General features: G+C 58.5%; 1 protein-coding gene across 1 annotated transcript; it reads left to right on the top strand.

Moving 5' to 3' along the window:
• The first annotated feature begins 847 nt into the window (after positions 1–847).
• Positions 848–23,566, top strand: LOC104580758 (sodium/potassium-transporting ATPase subunit alpha-3-like). Its single transcript, XM_088537424.1, has 10 exons — positions 848–895; positions 1,205–1,355; positions 7,726–7,894; positions 7,973–8,127; positions 11,780–11,903; positions 17,217–17,362; positions 19,263–19,393; positions 20,367–20,468; positions 22,358–22,449; positions 23,532–23,566. The coding sequence occupies exons 2-10, from the start codon at positions 1,248–1,250 to the stop codon at positions 23,558–23,560; spliced, it is 1,056 nt and encodes a 351-aa protein (XP_088393550.1). The 5' UTR covers positions 848–895; positions 1,205–1,247; the 3' UTR covers positions 23,561–23,566.
• The last annotated feature ends 67 nt before the right edge of the window (positions 23,567–23,633 follow it).

The following is a 23,633-nucleotide window of genomic DNA, read 5'->3' as shown; positions in this document are numbered from 1 at the left end:
GACCCATAGTCTGCCCCATAGCGTGACCCATAGCCCGCCCCATAGCCCGCCCCATAGCGACCCATAGTCGGCCCCATAGCCTGACCCATAGTGACCCATAGCCCGCCCCATAGCGTGACCCATAGCGTGACCCATAGCCTGCCCCATAGTCTGCCCCATAGCACGACCCACTGCGCCCCATAGCCTGCCCCACTGCGACCTACAGCCTGCCCCATAGTGACCCATAGTGACCCATAGCGTGACCCATAGCCTACCCCATAGCCCACCCCATAGTGACCCGTAGCCCGCCCCATAGCCTGCCCCATAGCGACCAATAGTCTGCCCCATAGCGAGCCCCATAGCGTGACCCATGTCCTGCCCCATAGCCCGCCCCATAGCGTGACCCATAGCGACCCATAGCCTGCCCCATAGCGACCCATAGCCCGCCCCATAGCCTGCCCCATAGCGTGACCCATAGCGACCCATAGCCCGCCCCATAGTGTGACCCACATCCCCCCCCCAGGTGATCATGGTGACCGGCGACCACCCGATCACGGCCAAGGCCATCGCGAAGGGGGTCGGGATCATCTCGGAGGGCAACGAGACCGTGGAGGACATCGCGGCGCGGCTGAACATCCCCGTGAGCCAGGTCAACCCCAGGTGTGGGGCACGATGTGGGGCACGATGTGGGGCAGGGTGTGGGGCAGCTATGGGGCACTATGGGGCAGGATGTGGGGTGGATATGGGGCTGGGAGGTGCTATGGGGCTGGGAGGTGCTATGGGACACTATGGGGTGCTATGGGGTGCTATGGGGCACTATGGGGTGCCATGGGCAGCTATGGGGCGCTATGGGGCAGGGTGTGGGGCAGGACATCGCGGCGCGGCTGAACATCCCCGTGAGCCAGGTCAACCCCAGGTGTGGGGCGCTATGGGGCGCTATGGGGCAGCTATGGGGTGGATATGGGGCTGGGAGGTGATATTGGGCTGGAAGGTGCTATGGGGCTGCGAGGTGCTATGGGACACTATGGGGTGCCATGGGGCGCTATGGGGTGCTATGGGTCGCTATGGGGCAGGATGTGGGTCACTATGGGGCAGGGTGTGGGGCAGGGTCTCTATGGGTCGCTATGGGGCAGGGTGTGGGTCGCTATGGGGCAGGGTCTCTATGGGTCACGGTGTGGGTCTCTATGGGTCTCTATGGGGCTGCCCCACACATCCCCCCCCCCAGGGACGCCAAGGCCTGCGTGATCCACGGCACCGACCTCAAGGAGATGTCGGCCGAGCAGATCGACGAGATCCTGCGGAACCACACGGAGATCGTGTTCGCTCGGACCTCCCCCCAGCAGAAACTGATCATCGTGGAGGGCTGCCAGCGCCAGGTCTGCCCCATAGCGTGACCCATAGCGACCCATAGAGACCCTGCCCCATAGCGCCCCACGGCTGCCCCACACGGAGATCGTGTTCGCACGGACGTCCCCGCAGCAGAAACTGATCATCGTGGAGGGCTGCCAGCGCCAGGTCTGCCCCATAGCGTGACCCATAGCGTGACCCACATCCTGCCCCATAGCGACCCTGCCCCATAGCGTGACCCATAGAGACCCTGCCCCATAGCGCCCCACACGGAGATCGTGTTCGCTCGGACCTCCCCGCAGCAGAAACTGATCATCGTGGAGGGCTGCCAGCGCCAGGTCTGCCCCATAGCGACCCATAGCGACCCATAGCGTGACCCATAGAGACCCTGCCCCATAGCGTGACCCACATCCTGCCCCATAGCGACCCATAGCGTGACCCATAGAGACCCTGCCCCATAGCGTGACCCACATCCTGCCCCATAGCGACCCATAGCGTGACCCATAGAGACCCTGCCCCATAGCGTGACCCATAGCGTGACCCATAGAGACCCTGCCCCATAGCGACCCTGCCCCATAGCACCATGCCCCATAGCGTGACCCATAGCGACCCTGCCCCATAGCGCCCCACGGCTGCCCCACACGGAGATCGTGTTCGCTCGGACCTCCCCCCAGCAGAAACTGATCATCGTGGAGGGCTGCCAGCGCCAGGTCTGCCCCATAGCGTGACCCATAGGGACCCATAGGGACCCATAGCGACCCTGCCCCATAGCGCAACCCATAGCGTGACCCATAGCGTGACCCATAGCGTGACCCACATCCTGCCCCATAGCGACCCATAGCGTGACCCATAGCGCCCTGCCCCATAGCGTGACCCATAGCGTGACCCATAGCGTGACCCATAGAGACCCTGCCCCATAGCGCCCCACGGCTGCCCCACACGGAGATCATGTTCGCGCGGACGTCCCCGCAGCAGAAACTGATCATCGTGGAGGGCTGCCAGCGCCAGGTCTGCCCCATAGCGTGACCCATAGCGACCCATAGCGTGACCCATAGCGACCTATAGAGACCCATAGCGTGACCCATAGAGACCCATAGAGACCCATAGAGACCCTGCCCCATAGCGTGACCCATAGCGAGACCCACAGCCTGCCCCATAGCGACCCATAGCGTGACCCATAGCGTGACCCACACCCTGCCCCATAGCGACCCATAGCGACCCATAGAGACCCTGCCCCATAGCGTGACCCATAGAGACCCTGCCCCATAGCGCCCCACGGCTGCCCCACACGGAGATCGTGTTCGCGCGGACGTCCCCCCAGCAGAAACTGATCATCGTGGAGGGCTGCCAGCGCCAGGTCTGCCCCATAGCGACCCATAGAGACCCATAGCGTGACCCATAGAGACCCATAGCGACCCTGCCCCATAGCGTGACCCATAGGGACCCATAGCGACCCATAGCGACCCTGCCCCATAGCGCCCTGCCCCATAGCACCCTGCCCCATAGCGCCCTGCCCCATAGCGACCCTGCCCCATAGCGCCCTGCCCCATAGCGCCCCACGGCTGCCCCACACGGAGATCGTGTTCGCGCGGACGTCCCCCCAGCAGAAACTGATCATCGTGGAGGGCTGCCAGCGCCAGGTCTGCCCCATAGCGTGACCCATAGCGACCCATAGCGACCCATAGCGACCCTGCCCCATAGCGTGACCCATAGAGACCCTGCCCCATAGCGCGACCCATAGCGACCCATAGAGACCCATAGAGACCCTGCCCCATAGCGTGACCCATAGTGACCTGCCCCATAGCGCCCTGCCCCATAGCGCCCCATGGCTGCCCCACACGGAGATCGTGTTCGCTCGGACGTCCCCACAGCAGAAACTGATCATCGTGGAGGGCTGCCAGCGCCAGGTCTGCCCCATAGCGCGACCCATAGCGTGACCCATAGGGACCCATAGCGTGACCCATAGTGTGACCCACAGCCTGCCCCATAGCGTGACCCATAGCACCCCATGGCCCCCCCATAGCCACCCCACGGCTGCCCCACGGCTGCCCCATAGCGCCCCAGGTGCCATCATGGTGGTGACAGTGACGGCGTCAACGACTCAGGAGGACATTGGGGACATGGGGGACATAGAGGGACATTGAGGAACATGGAGGACGTGGAGGAACATGGAGGGACATGAGGGACATGGAAGGACGTGGAGGGACATGGGGACATTGAGGGACATGAGGGACATAGAGGGACATGAAGGACATGGAGGACATAGAGGAACATAGAAGGACATGGAGGACATTGAGGAACATGGAGGGACATGGGGACACTGGGGCCACCCCACATTGTCCCCGTGTCCCCTCTCACCCCCAATGTCCCCCCGTGTCCCCAGGCGCCATCGTGGCGGTGACGGGCGACGGCGTCAACGACTCAGGAGGACATAGAGGGACATGGGGACATTGAGGGACATGAGGGACATAGAGGGACCTGGAAGAACATGGAGGACATAGAGGACATAGAGGGACATGGAGGACATGGAGGGTCATTGAGGGACATAGAAGGACATAGAGGGACATAGGGGGACATGGAGGACATAGAGGACATGGAGGACATGGAGGGACATGGGGACACTTGGGCCACCCCCACATTGTCCCCATGTCCCCAGGGCGCCATCGTGGCGGTGACGGGTGACAGCGCCAATGACTCAGGAGGACATTGAGGGACATAGCAGGACATAGAGGGACATGGAAGGACATAGAGGGACATTGGGGGACATAGAAGGACATGGGGGGACAAGGGGGGGCATAGAGGGACATTGAGGAACATGGAGGACATTGGGGACATGGAGGGACATAGAGGGACCTGGAGGAACATGGAGGGACATGGAGGGACATGGAGGGACATGGAGGACATAGAAGGATATAGAGAGACATGAGGGACATGGAAGGACATAGAGGGACATGGGGACATTGGGGACATGGAGGGACATAGAGGGACCTGGAAGAACATGGAGAACATAGAGGAACATAGAAGGACATGGAGGACATGGAGGGTCATTGAGGGACATGGGGACACTGGGGCCACCCCAATGTCCCCCTGTGTCACCCGTGGCGGTGACGGGCGACAGCGTCAATGACTCAGGAGGACACTGGGGACATGGGGGACATGAAGGGACATGAAGGGACATGGAGGGACATGGAAGGACATTGAGGGACATGGGGGACATTGAGGGACATGGGGACACTTGGGCCACCCCCACATTGTCCCCATGTCCCCAGGGCACCATCGTGGCGGTGACGGGCGACAGCGCCAATGACTCAGGAGGACATTGAGGGACATAGAAGGACATTGAGGGACATGGAAGGACATGGAGGGACATGGGGACATTGAGGGACATGAGGGACATAGAGGGACCTGGAAGAACATGGAGGACATAGAGGAACATAGAAGGACATGGAGGACATGGAGGGTCATTGAGGGACATAGAAGGACATAGAGGGACATAGGGGGACATGGAGGGACCTGAGGACATTGAGGCCACCCCACATTGTCCCCGTGTCCCCTCTCACCCCCACATTGTCCCCGTGTCCCCAGGGCGCCATCGTGGTGGTGACGGGTGACGGCGTCAATGACTCAGGAGGACATTGGGGACATGGGGGACATAGAGGGACATGGAGGGACATAGAGGGACATGGAAGAACATGAAGGACATAGAAGGACATAGAGGGACATGAGGGACATGGAGGGACATTGAGGAACATGGGGGACATAGAGGGACACAGAAGGACATGGAGGGACATGGAAGGACATGGAGGGACATGGGGACATGAGGGACATAGAAGGACCTGGAAGAACATGGAGAACATAGAGGAACATAGAAGGACATTGAGGGACATTGAGGAACATTGAGGGACATGGAGGACATTGGGGACATGGAGGGACATAGAGGGACCTGGAGGACATAGAAGGACATAGAGAGACATGAGGGACATGGAAGGACATAGAGGGACATGGGGACACTGGGGCCACCCCAATGTCCCCCTGTGTCCCCAGGGCGCCATCGTGGCCGTGACGGGCGACAGCGTCAACGACTCAGGAGGACATTGGGGACATGGGGGGGAACATAAAGGGACATGGAGGGACATGGAGGGACCTGAGGACATTGAGGCCACCCCCGTGTCCCCCCGTGTCCCCTCTCACCCCCAATGTCCCCCTGTGTCCCCAGGGCGCCATCGTGGCGGTGACGGGCAACAGCGCCAATGACTCAGGAGGACATAGAGGGACATAGAAGGACATAGAGGGACATGGAGGGACATAGAGGAACATGGGGGGACAAGGGGGGACATAGAGGGACATTGGGGACATGGAGGGACATGGAAGGACATGGAGGGACATGGGGGGACATGGGGACATGAGGGACATAGAGGGACCTGGAAGAACATGGAGAACATAGAGGAACATAGAAGGACATTGAGGGACATTGAGGAACATGGAGGGACCTGGGGACACTGAGGCCAACCCACATTGTCCCCGTGTCCCCAGGTGCCATCGTGGTGGTGATGGGCGACGGCGTCAACGACTCAGGAGGACATTGGGGACATTGGGGGACATAGAGGGACATTGGGGACATGGGGAGACATAGAAGGACATGGGGGACATAGAGGGGACATTGAGGAACATGGGGGACATAGAGGGACATGGGGGGACATGGGGGGGACATTGAGGGACATGGAAGGACATGGAGGGACATAGAGGGACATAGAGGGACATGGGGGGACATAGAGGACATGGAGGGACATGGGGGACATAGAGGGACATGGGGGGACATAGAGGGACATGGAGGGACATGGAAGGACATGGAGGGACATGGGGACATGAGGGACATAGAGGGACCTGGAAGAACATGGAGAACATAGAGGAACATAGAAGGACATTGAGGGACATGGAGGACATTGGGGACATGGGGGACATAGAGGAACATGGAGGAACATGGAGGGGACATGGAGGACATAGAGGGACATGGAGGGACATAGAGGGACATGGAAGGACATTGAGGGACATGGGGACATTAAGGCCACCCCTGTGTCCCCAGGTGCCATCATGGCGGTGACGGGCGACGGCGTCAACGACTCAGGAGGACATTGGGGACATGGGGGACATAGAGGGACATTGGGGGACATAGAGGGACATGGAGGGACATAGAAGGACATTGGGGACATGGAGGACGTGGAGGACATAGGGGGACATGGAGGGACATGGGGACATTGAGGGACATGAGGGACATGGAGGGACATGGAAGAACATGGAGAACATAGAGGAACATAGAAGGACATGGAGGACATGGAAGGACATTGAGGAACATGGAGGGACATGGGGACATTGAGGGACATTGAGGAACATGGAGGGACATGGAGGGGACATAGAGGGACATGGGGCCACCCCACATTGTCCCCATGTCCCCATCGTGGCGGTGACGGGCGACGGCGTCAATGACTCAGGAGGACATTGGGGACATGGGGGACATAGAGGAACATGGAGGGACATGGAGGAACATGGAGGGACATGAGGGACATGGGGGACATGGAGGGACATAGAAGGACATGGGGGGACAAGGGAGGACATAGAGGACATAGAGGGACATGGAAGGACAAGGGGGACATAGAGGGACATGAGGGACATGGAGGACATTGGGGACATGGAGGGACATAGAGGGACATGGAGGACATAGAAGGACATAGAGAGACATGAGGGACATGGAAGGACATAGAGGGACATGGGGACACTTGGGCCACCCCACATTGTCCCCATGTCCCCAGGGCGCCATCGTGGCCGTGACGGGCGACAGCGTCAATGACTCAGGAGGACATAGAGGGACATAGAAGGACATAGAGGAACATAGAAGGACATGGAGGACATGGAGGGTCATGGAGGGACATAGAAGGACATAGAGGGACATGGGGGGACATGGAGGGACCTGAGGACATTGAGGCCACCCCCGTGTCCCCCCGTGTCCCCTCTCACCCTCACTGTCCCCCCGTGTCCCCAGGTGCCATCGTGGCGGTGACGGGCGACGGCGTCAACGACTCAGGAGGACATTGGGGACATGGGGGACATAGAGGGACATTGGGGGACATAGAAGGACATGGGGGGACAAGGGGGGACATAGAGGGACATTGGGGACATGGAGGGACATAGAGGACATGGAGGGACATGGAGGACATTGGGGACATGGGGGACATAGAGGAACATGGAGGGACATGGAGAGACATAGAAGGACATAGAGGGACATGGGGGACATGGAGGAACATGGGGGACATAGAAGGACATAGAGGGACATGGAAGGACATTGAGGGACATGGAAGGACATTGAGGGACATGGGGACATTAAGGCCACCCCTGTGTCCCCAGGGCGCCATCGTGGCGGTGACGGGCGACGGCGTCAACGACTCCCCGGCGCTCAAGAAGGCCGACATCGGGGTGGCCATGGGCATCGCCGGCTCCGACGTGTCCAAACAGGCGGCCGACATGATCCTCCTCGATGACAACTTCGCCTCCATCGTCACCGGCGTCGAGGAAGGTGGGGACACCCCTATGGACCCCTAGACCCCATAGGACGTCGCCCGGTGCCGACCGGGTGTTGTTGTCACCCGCGCAGGGCGGTTGATCTTTGACAACCTCAAGAAGTCCATCGCCTACACCCTGACCAGCAACATCCCCGAGATCACCCCGTTCCTGCTGTTCATCATGGCCAACATCCCGCTGCCCTTGGGGACCATCACCATCCTCTGCATCGACCTGGGCACCGACATGGTGAGAGGGGGACCCCGACATGGGGGGACACCCCGACATGGGACCCGAGACACCCCAAAGCCCATGGAGATACCCCAAAATCCCATGGAGACCCCCCAAAATCCCATGGAGACCCCCCAAAATCCCATGGAGACCCCCCAAATCCCATGGAGATACCCCAAAATCCCATGGAGACCCCAAAATCCCATGGAGACCCCCCAAATCCCATGGAGATACCCCAAAATGGGAACCCAAGAACCAGGAACCCCCCCAAGATCCAGGAAGCCCCTGAGATGCCCTCAGGAACCTGAGACCCCCCAAATCCCATGGAGACCCCATGGAGACCCCCAAAATGGGACCTTCAAAATGGGATCCCCAAGAGCCAAGAACCCTCTGAGATGCCCTCAGGAACCTGAGAAACCCAAATCCCATGGAGACCCCCAAAATGGGACCCCCAAAATGGGATCCCCGAGAGCCAGGAACCCCCTGAGATGCCCTCAAGAACCTGAGACCCCAAAATCCCATGGAGACCCCAAAATCCCATGGAGACCCCATGGAGACCCCCAAAATGGGACACTCAGAGCCAGGAGCCCCCTGAGATGCCCTCAGGCACCTGAGACCCCCCAAATCCCATGGACACCCCATGGAGACCCCCAAAATGGAACCCCCAAGAGCCAGGAAGCCCCTGAGATGCCCTCAAGCACCCGAGACCCCCAAATCCCATGGAGACCCCCAAAATGGGACCCCCAAAATGGGATCCCCGAGAGCCAGGAACCCCCTGAGATGCCCTCAAGAACCTGAGACCCCAAAATCCCATGGAGACCCCAAAATCCCATGGAGACCTCATGGAGAACCCCAAAATGGGACACTCAGAGCCAGGAACCCTCTGAGATGCCCTCAGGCACCTGGGACCCCCCAAATCCCATGGAGACCCCCAAAATGGGACCCCCAAGATGGGACCTCCAAGATCCAGAAACCCCCTGAGATGCCCTCAGGCCCCTTTAGGGGTCTCCTGGGACCCCCAAATCCCATTGGGACCCCAAAACTGGACCCTCAAGAGCCAAGAACCCCCTGAGATGCCCTCAAGAACCTGAGACCCCCAAATCCCATGGAGACCCCCAAAATGGGACCCCCAAAATGGGATCCCCAAGAGCCAGGAACCCCCTGAGATGCCCTCAGGCACCTGAGACCCGCAAATCCCATGGAGACCCCATGGAGACCCCCAAAATGGGATCCCCCAGAGCCAGGAACCCCCTGAGATGCCCTCAGGCCCCATGAGGGTCTCCTGGGACCCCCAAATCCCATTGGGACCCCAAAACTGGACCCTCAAGAGCCTGGAACCCCTGAGATGCCCTCAAGAACCTGAGACCCCAAAATCCCATGGAGACCCCAAAATCCCATGGAGACCCCATGGAGACCCCCAAAATGGGACCTCCAAAATGGGATCCCCAAGAGCCTGAAAGCCCCTGAGATGCCCTCAGGCACCTGAGACCCCAAAATCCCATTGGGACCCCCAAAATGGGATCCCCAACAACAAGGAACCCCCTGAGATGTCCTTAGGGGTGAGGGGGGTCTCCTGGGAACCCCAAATCCCATGGAGACCCCATGGAGACCCCCAAAATGGGACCCCCAACATGGGACCCCCAAGAGTGAGGAACCCCCTGAGATGCCCTCAGGCCCCATGAGGGTCTCCTGGGACTCCCAAATCCCATGGAGACCCCCAAAATGGGACCCCCAAAATGAAACACTCAGAGCCAGGAACCCCCTGAGATGCCCTCAGGAACCTGGGACCCCAAAATTCCATGGAGACCCCAAAATGGGATCCCAAAAACCAAGAACCCCCTGAGATGTCCATAGGGGCCAGGGGGGTCTCCTGGAACCCCCAAATCCCATGGAGACCCCCAAAATGGGACCCCAAAATGGGACACCCAGAGCCAGGAACCCTCTGAGATGCCCTCAGGAACCTGAGACCCCCCAAATCCCTTTGGGACCCCCCAAAAAGGGATCCCCAAGAGTGAGGAACCTACTGAGATGCCCTCAGGCCCCATGAGGGTCTCCTGGGACCCCCAAATCCCATGGAGACCCCTTGAGACCCCCAAAACGGGACCTCCAAGAGCCAGGAACCTCCTGAGATGCCCTCAAGCACCTGAGACCCCCAAAATCCCATGGAGACCCCATGGAGACCCCCAAAATGGAATCCCCAAAATGGGACACCCAGAGCTAGGAACCCTCTGAGATGCCCTCAGGCCCCATGAGGGTCTCCTGGGACCCCCAAATCCCATGGAGACCCCCAAAATGGGACCCCCAACATGGGACCCCCCAAGACCCAGAACCCCCTGAGATGCCCCCAGGCCCTGGTCCCCATGGTGATGGTTCCCATGGTGACGGTCCCCATGGTGACGGTTCCCCCCATGGTGATGATCCTCATTGTACCGGTCTCCACGGTGACGGTTCCCACGGGGGTGGTCCCCATCGTGCTGGTCTCCATGGTGATGATCCCCATGGTGCCGGTCCCCGAGGTGCCAGTCTCCATGGTGACGGTTCCCATGGTGATGGTCCCCATGGCGACGGTTGCCCCTATGATACTGGTCCCCATGGTGACGGTTCCCCCTGTGATACCGGTCCCCACGGTGATGGTTCCCCCCATGGTGACGGTTCCCCCCACGGTGATGATCCCCATTGTACCGGTCTCCACGGTGACGGTCCCCACGGTGACGGTTCCCCCCATGGTGACGGTTCTCATGATCCTGGTCTCCATGGTGATGATCCCCATGGTGATGATCCCCATAGTGATGGTTCCCCCCATGGTGACGGTTCCCATCGTGACGGTCTCCATGGTGCCAGTTCCCATGGTGACATCCCCGTGGTACTGATCTCCATGGTGACGGTTCCCATGGTGACGGTCCCCATGGCGATGGTTCCCCCTATGATACTGGTCCCCATGGTGACGGTTCCCATGGTGACGGTTCCCCCCATGGTGATGATTCCCATCGTGCTGGTCTCCATGGTGACGGTCCCCATGGTGATGATCCCCATAGTGATGGTTCCAATGGTGACAGTTCCCATGGTGACAGTTCCCCCCATGGTGACGGTCCCCACGGTGACGGTTCCCCCCATGGTGATGATCTCCATTGTACTGCTCCCCATTGTACCGGTCTCCACGGTGACGGTTCCCACGGTGACGGTTCCCCCCATGGTGATGATCCCCATTGTACTGCTCCCCATTGTACCGGTCTCCACGGTGACGGTTCCCACGGTGACGGTTCCCCCCATGGTGATGATCCCCATTGTACTGCTCCCCATTGTACCGGTCTCCACGGTGACGGTCCCCACGGTGACGGTTCCCCCCATGGTGATGATCCCCATTGTACTGCTCCCCATTGTACCGGTCTCCACGGTGACGGTTCCCACGGTGACGGTTCCCCCCACGGTGATGATCCCCATTGTACCGGTCTCCATGGTGACGGTTCCCATGGTGACGATCCCCATTGTACTGGTCCCCATTGTACCGGTCCCCACGGTGACGGTCCCCACGGTGACGGTTCCCCCCACGGTGACGGTCCCCCCATGGTGACGGTCCCCATTGTACTGGTCCCTATTGTGCTGGTCTCCACGGTGACGGTCCCCCCGGTGACGGTTGCCATGGTGACGGTCCCCACGGCGACGCCCCCAGGTCCCGGCCATCTCCCTGGCCTACGAAGCGGCCGAGAGCGACATCATGAAACGGCAGCCGCGGAACCCCCGGTCGGACAAGCTGGTCAACGAGCGGCTCATCAGCATGGCCTACGGGCAGATCGGTGCGCTATGGGGCAGGATGTGGGGCGATGTGGGGCGATGTGGGGCGCTATGGGGCGCTATGGGGTGGATATGGGGCAGGATGAGCTCGGACAGCCTGGTCAATGAGCGGCTCATCAGCATGGCCTACGGGCAGATCGGTGCGCTATGGGGCGGCTATGGGGCGATGTGGGGCGCTATGGGGCGCTATGGGGCAGCTATGGGGCACAAGGAGCTAGGACAGCCTGGTCAATGAGCGGCTCATCAGCATGGCCTACGGGCAGATCGGTGCGCTATGGGGCGGCTATGGGGCGATGTGGGGCAGCTATGGGGCAGCTATGGGGCGCTATGGGGTGGATATGGGGTGAGATGAGCTCGGACAAGCTGGTCAACGAGCGGCTCATCAGCATGGCCTACGGGCAGATCGGTGCGTGTGGGGCGGCTATGGGGCGATGTGGGGCGCTATGGGGCGCTATGGGGCGGGTATGGGGTGGATATGGGGCGAGATGAGCTCGGACAAGTTGGTCAACGAGCGGCTCATCAGCATGGCCTACGGGCAGATCGGTGCGCTATGGGGCAGGATGTGGGGCGATGTGGGGCGCTATGGGGCAGGATGTGGGGCGATGTGGGGCAGCTATGGGGCTGGAGGGCGCTATGGGGCAGCTATGGGGCGGCTATGGGGCGCTATGGGGCACAAGGAGCTAGCACAGCCTGGTCAACGAGCGGCTCATCAGCATGGCCTACGGGCAGATCGGTGCGTGTGGGGCAGGATGTGGGGCGATGTGGGGCGATGTGGGGCGGCTATGGGGCTGGAGGGCGCTATGGGGCGCTATGGGGCGCTATGGGGTGGATATGGGGCAGGATGAGCTCAGACAAGCTGGTCAACGAGCGGCTCATCAGCATGGCCTACGGGCAGATCAGTGCGCTATGGGGCAGGATGTGGGGCAGCTATGGGGCGCTATGGGGCACTATGGGGCGCTATGGGGCAGCTATGGGGCAGCTATGGGGCTGGGAGGTGATATTGGGCTGGAAGGTGCTATGGGGCTGGGAGGTGCTATGGGACACTATGGGGCGCTATGGGGTGCTATGGGGTGCTATGGGGCACAAAGAGCTAGGACAGCCGGGTCAACGAGCGGCTCATCAGCATGGCCTACGGGCAGATCGGTGCGTGGGGGGCGCTATGGGGCGCTATGGGGCAGCTATGGGGCGGGTATGGGGCAGCTATGGGGCGCTATGGGGTGCTATGGGACACTATGGGGCGCTATGGGGTGGATATGGGGCAGGATGAGCTCGGACAAGCTGGTCAACGAGCGGCTCATCAGCATGGCCTACGGGCAGATCGGTGCGTGTGGGGCAGCTATGGGGCGCTATGGGGCGATGTGGGGCAGCTATGGGGTGGATATGGGGCTGGGAGGTGATATTGGGCTGGAAGATGCTGTGGGGCTGGGAGGTGCTATGGGACACTATGGGGTGCCATGGGGTGCTATGGGGCAGCTATGGGGCTGGGAGGTGATATTGGGCTGGAAGGTGCTATGGGGCTGGGAGGTGCTATGGGACACTATGAGGTGCTGTGGGGCGCTATGGGGCGCTATGGGGCAGCTATGGGGTCCTATAGGGTGCAACAGGGTGCTATGGAGTGCTATGGGGTGCAATGAGGTCCTATGGGGTGCGATGGATCCCATAGGGTGCAATGGGTCCAATGGGATCCCATGGGCTCCCGTCACCTTCCCATGGTATTCCCGGCTCCGCAGGGATGATCCAGGGATGCAGTGGGATCCCATAGGGTGCTATAGGGTTCAATGGGATCCCATAGGGTGCAATGCGATTCCATAGGGTGCAATGGGGTCCCGGAAGGGTCCCATAGGGTTCAATGAGCTAACATAGGGTTCAATGGGCTCCCATCATTCCCAATGTCATTCCCGTGTCCATAGGGATGATCCTGGGGTTCAATGAGATCCCATAGGGTTCAATGGGATCCCATAGGGTTCAATGGGATCCCATAGGGTTCAATGAAATCTCATAGAGTTCAACGAGATCCCATAGGGTTCAATGGATCCCATAGGGGACAATGAGATCCCATAGGGTTCAATGAGATCCCATGGGGTTCAATGGATCCCATAGGGGTCAATGGGATCCCATAGGGGTCAATGGATCCCATAGGGTTCAATGAGCTCCCATAGGGTTCAATGAGATCCCATAGGGTTCAATGGATCCCATAGGGGTCAATGGATCCCATAGGGTCAATGAGATCCCATAGGGTTCAATGGGATCCCATGGGGTTCAATGGATCCCATAGGGTTCAATGAGATCCCATAGGGTTCAATGGATCCCATAGGGTTCAATGGATCCCATAGGGGTCAATGAGATCCCATAGGGTTCAATGAAATCCCATAGGGTTCAATGGATCCCATAGGGTTCAATGAGATCCCATAGGGTTCAATGGATCCCATAGGGTTCAATGGGATCCCATGGGGTTCAATGGGATCCCATAGGGTTCAATGGATCCCATAGGGTTCAATGAGATCCCATAGGGTTCAATGGGATCCCATAGGGTTCAATGGATCCCATAGGGTTCAATGGGATCCCATAGGGGTCAATGGGATCCCATAGGGTTCAATGAGATCCCATGGGGTTCAATGAGATCCCATAGGGTTCAATGGATCCCATAGGGTTCAATGAGCTCCCATAGGGTTCAATGGGATCCCATAGGGTTCAATGGGCTCCCATAGGCTCCCATGGGCTCCCATCATTCCCGTGTCATTCCCGTTATTCCCTAGGGATGATCCAGGCGCTGGGCGGCTTCTTCTCGTACTTCGTGATCCTGGCCGAGAACGGCTTCCTGCCCTCGTGCCTGCTCCATAGGGATGATCCAGGGGTGCAATGGGGTCCAATGGGATCCCATAGGGGTCGATGAGATCCCATAGGGGTCGATGAGATCCCATAGGGTTCAATGGATCCCATAGGGTTCAATGAGATCCCATAGGGTTCAATGGATCCCATGGGGTTCAATGGGATCCCATAGGGTTCAATGAGATCCCATAGGGTTCAATGGGATCCCATAGGGTTCAATGAGCTCCCATAGGGTTCAATGGGCTCCCATAGGCTCCCTTGGGCTCCCATCATTCCCGTGTCATTCCCGTTATTCCCTAGGGATGATCCAGGCGCTGGGCGGCTTCTTCTCGTACTTCGTGATCCTGGCCGAGAACGGCTTCCTGCCCTCGTGCCTGCTCCATAGGGATGATCCAGGGGTGCAATGGGGTCCAATGGGATCCCATAGGGGTCAATGGATCCCATAGGGTTCAATGAGATCCCATAGGGTTCAATGAGATCCCATAGGGTGCAATGGATCCCATAGGGTTCAATGGGATCCCATAGGGTTCAATGGATCCCATAGGGTTCAATGGATCCCATAGGGGTCAATGAGATCCCATAGGGGTCGATGAGATCCCATAGGGTTCAATGGGCTCCCATAGGGTTCAATGGATCCCATAGGGTTCAATAAGATCTCATAGGGGTCAACGAGATCCCATAGGGTTCAATGGGATCCCATAGGGTTCAATGAGATCCCATAGGGGTCGATGAGATCCCATAGGGTTCAATGAGATCCCATAGGGTTCAATGAACTCCCATAGGGTTCAATGAGATCCCATGGGGTTCAATGGATCCCATGGGGTTCAATGAGATCCCATGGGGTTCAATGGATCCCATAGGGGTCAATGGGATCCCATAGGGTTCAATGGGATCCCATAGGGTTCAATGGGATCCCATAGGGTTCAGTGGGATCCCATAGGGTTCAATGGGGTCCCATAGGGTTCAATGAGATCCCATAGGGTTCAATGGATCCCATAGGGTTCAATGGGATCCCATAGGGTTCAATGAGCTCCCATAGGCTCCCATGGGCTCCCATCATTCCCGTGTCATTCCCGTTATTCCCTAGGGATGATCCAGGCGCTGGGCAGCTTCTTCTCGTACTTCGTGATCCTGGCCGAGAACGGCTTCCTGCCCTCGTGCCTGCTCCATAGGGATGATCCAGGGGTGCAATGGGGTCCAATGGGATCCCATAGGGGTCAATGAGATCCCATAGGGTGCAATGGATCCCATAGGGTTCAATGAGATCCCATAGGGTTCAATGGATCCCATAGGGTTCAATGAGATCCCATAGGGTTCAATGAGATCCCATAGTGTTCAATGGATCCCATGGGGTTCAATGGATCCCATAGGGTTCAATGGGCTCCCATAGGGTTCAATGGATCCCATAGGGTTCAATGAGATCCCATTGGGTTCAATGGATCCCATAGGGTTCAATGAGATCCCATAGGGTTCAATGGGCTCCCATAGGGTTCAATGAGATCCCATGGGGTTCAATGAGATCCCATAGGGTTCAATGGGATCCCATGGGGTTCAATGAGATCCCATAGGGTTCAATGGATCCCATAGGGTTCAATGGGATCCCATGGGGTTCAATGAGATCCCATAGGGTTCAATGGATCCCATAGGGTTCAATGGGCTCCCATAGGCTCCCATGGGCTCCCATCATTCCCGTGTCATTCCCGTTATTCCCTAGGGATGATCCAGGCGCTGGGCGGCTTCTTCTCGTACTTCGTGATCCTGGCCGAGAACGGCTTCCTGCCCTCGTGCCTGCTCCATAGGGATGATCCAGGGGTGCAATGGGGTCCAATGGGATCCCATAGGGGTCAATGAGATCCCATAGGGTGCAATGGATCCCATAGGGTTCAATGAGATCCCATAGGGTTCAATGGATCCCATAGGGTTCAATGAGATCCCATAGGGTTCAATGAGATCCCATAGTGTTCAATGGATCCCATGGGGTTCAATGGATCCCATAGGGTTCAATGGGCTCCCATAGGGTTCAATGGATCCCATAGGGTTCAATGAGATCCCATTGGGTTCAATGGATCCCATAGGGTTCAATGAGATCCCATAGGGTTCAATGGGCTCCCATAGGGTTCAATGAGATCCCATGGGGTTCAATGAGATCCCATAGGGTTCAATGAGCTCCCATAGGGTTCAATGGATCCCATAGGGTTCAATGGGATCCCATAGGGTTCAATGAGATCCCATAGGGTTCAATGGATCCCATAGGGTTCAATGAGATCCCATAGGGGTCAATGAGATCCCATAGGGTTCAATGGATCCCATAGGGGTCAATGGATCCCATAGGGTTCAATGGATCCCATAGGGTTCAATGAGATCCCATAGGGTTCAATGAGATCCCATAGGGTTCAATGGATCCCATAGGGTTCAATGGATCCCATAGGGTTCAATGGGCTCCCATGGGCTCCCATCATTCCCGTGTCATTCCCGTTATTCCCTAGGGATGATCCAGGCGCTGGGCGGCTTCTTCTCGTACTTCGTGATCCTGGCCGAGAACGGCTTCCTGCCCTCGTGCCTGGTCGGGATCCGCCTCAACTGGGACGACCGGACGGTCAACGACCTGGAGGACTCGTACGGGCAGCAGTGGGTGAGGGCGGCGTTCCCGGTGTTCCCGGTGTTCCCAGCGTTCCGGCATTCCCAGCATTCCCGGTGTTCCCGGCATTCCCGGTGTTCCTGGGGTTCCCGGCGTTCCGGCATTCCCGGTGTTCCCAGCATCCCTGGTGTTCCCAGTGTTCCCAGCGTTCCCGGCGTTCCCAGTGTTCCTGGCATTCCCGGTGTTCCTGGCGTTCCCAGCATTCCCGGTGTTCCCGGCATTCCCGGTGTTCCCAGCGTTCCCAGTGTTCCCGGCATTCCCGGTCTACTGGCATTGACAGCATTCCCGGTGTTCCCAGCATTCCCGGTCTACCGGCATTCCCGGTGTTCCCAACATTCCCAGCGTTCCCGGTCTACCGGCATTCCCAGCATTCCCAGTGTTCCCAGCGGTCCTGGCGTTCCAGCATTCCTAGTGTTCCCAGCATTCCCAGTGTTCCCGGTGTTCCCGGCATTCCCAGCGTTTCTGGCATTCCCGGTGTTCCTGTGTTCCCAGCATTCCTGGCGTTCCCAGCATTCCCAGCCTTCCTAGCCTTCCCGCGCTCCCAGCATTCCTGATGTTCCCGGTGCTCCCAGCGTTCCGGCATTCCCGATGTTCCCACGTTCCCGCGTTCCCAGCATTCTGGCATTCCCGGCATTCCCGTGTTCCCACGTTGCCACTGTTCCCAGCATTCCCAGTGTTCCGGCATTCCCAGTGGTGCCAGCATTCCCAGTGTTCCCGGAGTTCTGGCGTTCCCGGCCTTTCCGGCCTTCCCAGTGTTCCCCGCGTTCCCTGGGTTCCCGGCATTCCCGGCTTATCCCATCATTCCCAGTGTTCCCGGAGTTCCGGCATTCCCATCCCCATTCCTGGAGCAGCCCAACATTCCTGTTCCCTGAGCTTGGAGCAGCCCCATTCCCGGGCCTTGCGGCTGTGATTTTTGGGCTTCCGGTTGTAATTTTTGGGGTTGTGCCTGTAATTTTTGGGCTCCGGTTGTGATTTTTAGGGTTGCGCCTGTGATTTTGGGAGTTGCACCTGTGATTTTCAGGTGTTCGCGCCTGTATTTTTCGGGTCGCGCCTGTGATTTTCGGGTTCCGCCTGTGATTTTCGGGTGTTGGCGCCTGTATTTTTGGAGTCGCGCCTGTGATTTGGGTGTTTGCGCCTGTATTTTTTCGGGTTGTGCCTGTATTTTTCGGGTCACGCCTGTATTTTTGGGGTCGCTCCCGTGATTTTCAGGTGTTTGCGCCTGTATTTTTTGTGGTTGCGCCTGTATTTTTCAGGTCGTGCCTGTATTTTCGGGGTTGCACCTGTGATTTTCAGGTGTTTGCGCCTGTATTTTTTTGGGTCACGCCTGTATTTTTGGGGTATCTCCCGTGATTTTCAGGTGTTTGTGCCTGTGATTTTCAGGTGTTTACGCCTGTATTTCTGGGGTCGCGCCTGTATTTTTCAGGTCGCGCCTGTGATTTTCAGGTGTTTGCGCCTGTATTTTTTCAGGTGTTTGTGCCTGTATTTTTTGGGTCACGCCTGTATTTTTGGGGTTGCTCCTGTGATTTTCAGGCTTTTGCGCCTGTATTTTTGGGATTGCGCCTGTATTTTTCAGGTCCCGCCTGTATTTTTGGGGTCGCGCCTGTGATTTTTGGGTGTTTGCGCCTGTATTTTTGGGGTCGCGCCTGTGATTTTCAGGCTTTTGCGCCTGTATTTTTGGGGTTGCACCTGTGATTTTCAGGTGTTTGCGCCTGTATTTTTTGGGTCCCGCCTGTATTTTCGGGGTCGCGCCTGTGATTTCCGGGTGTTCGCGCCTGTATTTCTCGTGGTCCCGCCTGTGTTTCCCGTTGTCGCGGGCCGCGCTCCCGCTCACCCCGCGCGGCTGTAGCGCCCCCCGCCGCGGGCTCCGCCTGACGCGTCCCCCGTCCCGGTACAGACGTACGAGCAGCGCAAGGTGGTGGAGTTCACCTGTCACACCGCGTTCTTCGTCAGCATCGTGGTGGTTCAATGGGCCGACCTCATCATCTGCAAGACCCGCCGCAACTCGGTGTTCCAGCAGGGCATGAAGTACGGGGGGAACAGGCGGACGGGGGGTGACAACACCCCGAGGGGGGTCACAACACCCTGAGGGGGGTCACAACACCCCAAGGGGGGAACAGCCGGAGGGGGGGGGTGACAACACCCTGAGGGGGGGTGACAACACCCCGAGGGGGGTCACAACACCCCGAGAGGGGTCACAACACCCTGAGGGGGGGGGGACACCCTGAGGGGGGTCACAACACCCCAAGGGGGGAACAGCCGGGGGGGGGGGGGGGCAACACCCTGAGGGGGGGTGACAACACCCCCGGGGGGGGGAACACCCCGAGGGGGGTCAGAACACCCTGAGGGGGGTCACAACACCCTGAGGGGGTGAAGACAACACCCCGAGGGGGGGAACACCCTGAGAGGGGTCACAACATCCTAGGGGGGGGAACAGCCGGAGAGGGGGGGGACAACACCCCGAGGGGGGGTAGACAACACCCCAAGGGGGGAACAGCCAGCGGGGGGGGGGGCAACACCCTGATGAGGGGGGGGAGACAACACCCCGAGGGCAGGGAACAGCCGGGGAGGGGGGACAACACCCTGGGGGGGGGGGGCAACACCCTGAGGGGGGGTCAAAACACCCTGAGGGGGGGCGGGTACAACACCCCATGCATGTGATCAACACCCTGTGCATGGGCACAACACCCTATGGGGGCTCACAACACCCTATGGGTGGGTCACAACACCCTGAGGGGGTGGATACAACACCCCATGCATGTGAACAACACCCTGAAGGGGCTCACAAAACCCCAAGGGGTCTCACAACACCCTAAGGGGGGTCACAACACCCTATGGGGAGGCCACAACCCCAATGCGGTGGTTGCAACACCCGAAGATGCAGCCACAACCGGGGCGGGGGGGGGTGTTGGAATTTGGGGGTTTTTCATCCAAATCCGGGTGTTCCTCCCCCCCGGGGGGGTCCCCGCTGACGCTCCGCCTGTTGCGGCGTCACCCGCAGGAACAAGATCCTCATTTTCGGGCTGTTCGAGGAGACGGCCCTGGCCGCCTTCCTGTCCTACTGTCCCGGCATGGACGTGGCCCTGCGCATGTACCCCCTCAAGTGAGCGCGACGGGGGTACCTACACCCGGCGGGGGTGTCCTACACCCGGCGGGGGTGTCCTACACCCATCGGGGGGGCCCTACACCCCTTTGGAGGGTCCTTGAACCATTTGGGGGGTCCCTACACCCCTTTGGGGGGTCCTACACCCATCGGGGGGTCCCTACACCCATTGGGGTCTCTACACCCATTGGGGGGTCCTTGAACCATTTGGGGGGTCCCCGAATCCCTTTGGGGGGTCCTTGAACCATTTGGGGGGTCCCTAAAGCCCCTGGGGGTCCCTACACCCCTTTGGGGGGTCCTACACCCATTGGGGGGTCCCTACACCCATCAGGGGGTTCCTACACCCCTTTGGGGGGGTCCTACACCCCTTTGGGGGGGTCCTACACCCATCGGGGGGTCCCTAAAGTCCTTGGGGGGGTCCCCGAACCCCTTTGGGGGGTCCCTAAAGCCCTTGGGGGGTCCCTACACCCATTGGGGTCTCTACACCCATCGGGGGGTCCCTAAAGTCCTTGGGGGGTCCCCGAACCCCTTTGGGGGGTCCTTGAACCATTTGGGGGGTCCCTAAAGCCCCTGGGGGTCCCTACACCCCTTTGGGGGGTCCTACACCCATCGGGGGGTCCCTACACCCATTGGGAGGTCCTAAAGCCATTGGGGGGTCCCCGAACCCCTTTGGGGGGTCCCTAAAGCCCTTGGGGGGGTCCCTACACCCATCGGGGGGTCCCTACACCCATTGGGGTCTCTACACCCATTGGGGGGTCCTTGAACCATTTGGGGGGGTCCCTAAAGCCCCTGGGGGTCCCTACACCCCTTTGGGGGGTCCTACACCCCTTTGGGGGGGTCCTACACCCATCGGGGGGTCCCTACACCCATTGGGAGGTCCTAAAGCCATTGGGGGGTCCCCGAACCCCTTTGGGGGGTCCCTACACCCATTGGGGGGTCCCTACGCCCATTGGGGTCTCTACACCATCGGGGGGTCCCTAAAGTCCTTGGGGGGTCCCCGAACCCCTTTGGGGGGTCCTTGAACCATTTGGGGGGTCCCTAAAGCCCCTGGGGGTCCCTACACCCCTTTGGGGGGTCCTACACCCATTGGGGGGTCCCTACACCCATCAGGGGGTCCCTACACCCCTTTGGGGGTCCCTACACCCATCAGGGGGTCCCTACACCCATTGGGGGGTCCCCGAACCCCCTGGGGGGTCCCTGAACCCATCGGGGGGTCCCCAAATCCATTGGGGGGTCCTTAAACCCCCTGTGCCCGGGATCCCCCCTAATGAAGTCCCCCCATGAACCCCCTAATTAACGGCTAATTAACGGCTCATTAAGAGCTCATTAAGGGCTCATTAAGGGCTCATTGGGGGTCATTAAGGCCTAATTAACGCCTAATAAAGGGCTCATTGCGGGCTCATGAAGGGCTAATTAATGGCTAATTAAGGGCTCATTAAGGGCTCGTTAAGGGCTCATTAAGGGCTCATTAACGCCCTAATTAAGGGCTCGTTGCGGGCTCATGGTGGGGTCATTAACGCCCTAATTAACGCCCTAATTAAGGGCTCACTGCGGGCTCATTGCGGGGTCATTAAGACCTAATTAACGGCTGATTAAGGGCTCATTAAGGGCTAATTCAGGGCTCATTGCAGACTCATTAAGGCCTAATTAACGGCTAATTAAGGGCTAATTAAGGGCTCATTGCGGGTTCATTGCGGGGTCATTAAGAGCTAATTAGCGGCTAATTAAGGGCTCATTAAGGGCTCATTGTGGGGTCATTAAGGCCTAATTAACGGCTGATTAAGGGCTCATTAAGGGCTAATTCAGGGTTCATTGCGGGGTCATTAAGGCCTAATTAACGCCTCATTCCCGGCTAATTACCGCTAATTACCGCTAATTGCCCCCCGCAGGCCCAGCTGGTGGTTCTGCGCCTTCCCCTACAGCTTCCTGATCTTCGTGTACGACGAGATCCGCAAGTTGATCCTGCGCCGCAACCCGGGCGGTGCGAAAACGCCCGTTTTTCACCGTTTCTACCCGTTTTTACCCGTTTTCTGCCCGTTTTTACCCCTTTTTACCCCTTTTCTGCCCGTTTTCCCCTTCTCCCCGCGTTCTCCCCTTTTCCCCCGCGCTTTCCCCTTTTTTTCCCATCATTTTACCCCTTTTTTTCCCCCGCGTTTCCTCCCTTTTTCCCCGCGTTTTCCCCTTTTCCCTCCCGTTTTCCCCTTTTTCCCCGCGTTTTCCCCCTTTTTCCCCCGCGTTTTCCCCTTTTTCCCCCGTTTTCCCCCTTTTTTCCTCCTTTTTCCCCCAATTTTCCCCTACGTTTTCCCCATTTTCCCCCTGTTTCCCCCCTTTTTCCCCCCATTTTCCCCCTTTTTCCCCCGCATTTTCCCCCCTTTTTTCCCGCGTTTTCCCCTTTTTCCCCCCTTTTTCCGCCCCGTTTTCCCCCTTTTTCCGCGTTTTCCCTTTTTTCCCTCCGTTTTCCCCCTTTCCCCCCCCATTTTCCCCCCATTTTCCCCCTTTTTCCCCCCATTTTCCCCCTTTTTCCCCCCATTTTCCCCCTTTTTCCCCCGCATTTTCCCCCTTTTTTCCCGTGTTTTCCCCTTTTTCCCCGTTTTTTCCCCCGCGTTTTCCCCCTTTTCCCCACATTTTACCATTTTCCTCCCCATTTTACCCTTTTTTCCCACTATTTTACCCCTTTTCCCCGCATTTTACCCTTTTTCTCCCCATTTTAATCTTTCTCTCCTCATATAAGTCTTTTTCTCCCCTTTTCCCCTTTTTCTCCCCACTTTTACCCCTTTTCCTCCTCTCTTTAACCTTTTTCTGCCCATTTTAACCTTTTTTCCCGCCCATTTTAACCCTTTTCCCCGCATTTTAACCTTTTCCCACCCATTTTACCCTTTTCCTCCCCATTTTACCCCTTCCTCCCCATTTTACCCTTTTCCTCCCCATTTTACCTTTTTCCCCCTCATTTTACCCCTTCCTCCCCATTTTACCCTTTTCCTCCCCCACTTTTCCCCCTTTCCCCCATTTTTCCCCCTTTTCTCCCCATTTTAACCTTTTTCTCCCCATTTTTGTCCCCCGCAGGTTGGGTGGAGAAGGAGACCTACTACTGATACCCCCATCGGATACCCCGGTCCAGATACCCCCGTCCCAGGATACCCCGTTCCAAGATACCCCCCTCCGGAT

This window comes from Tinamus guttatus, unplaced genomic scaffold, assembly GCF_059628265.1.
Source record: "Tinamus guttatus ecotype Peru unplaced genomic scaffold, ASM5962826v1 Tinamus_guttatus_pri_ptg000769l, whole genome shotgun sequence".
In the NCBI taxonomy this organism is placed as follows: domain Eukaryota; kingdom Metazoa; phylum Chordata; class Aves; order Tinamiformes; family Tinamidae; genus Tinamus; species Tinamus guttatus.
This window is presented reverse-complemented; position numbering and strand designations above follow the sequence as displayed.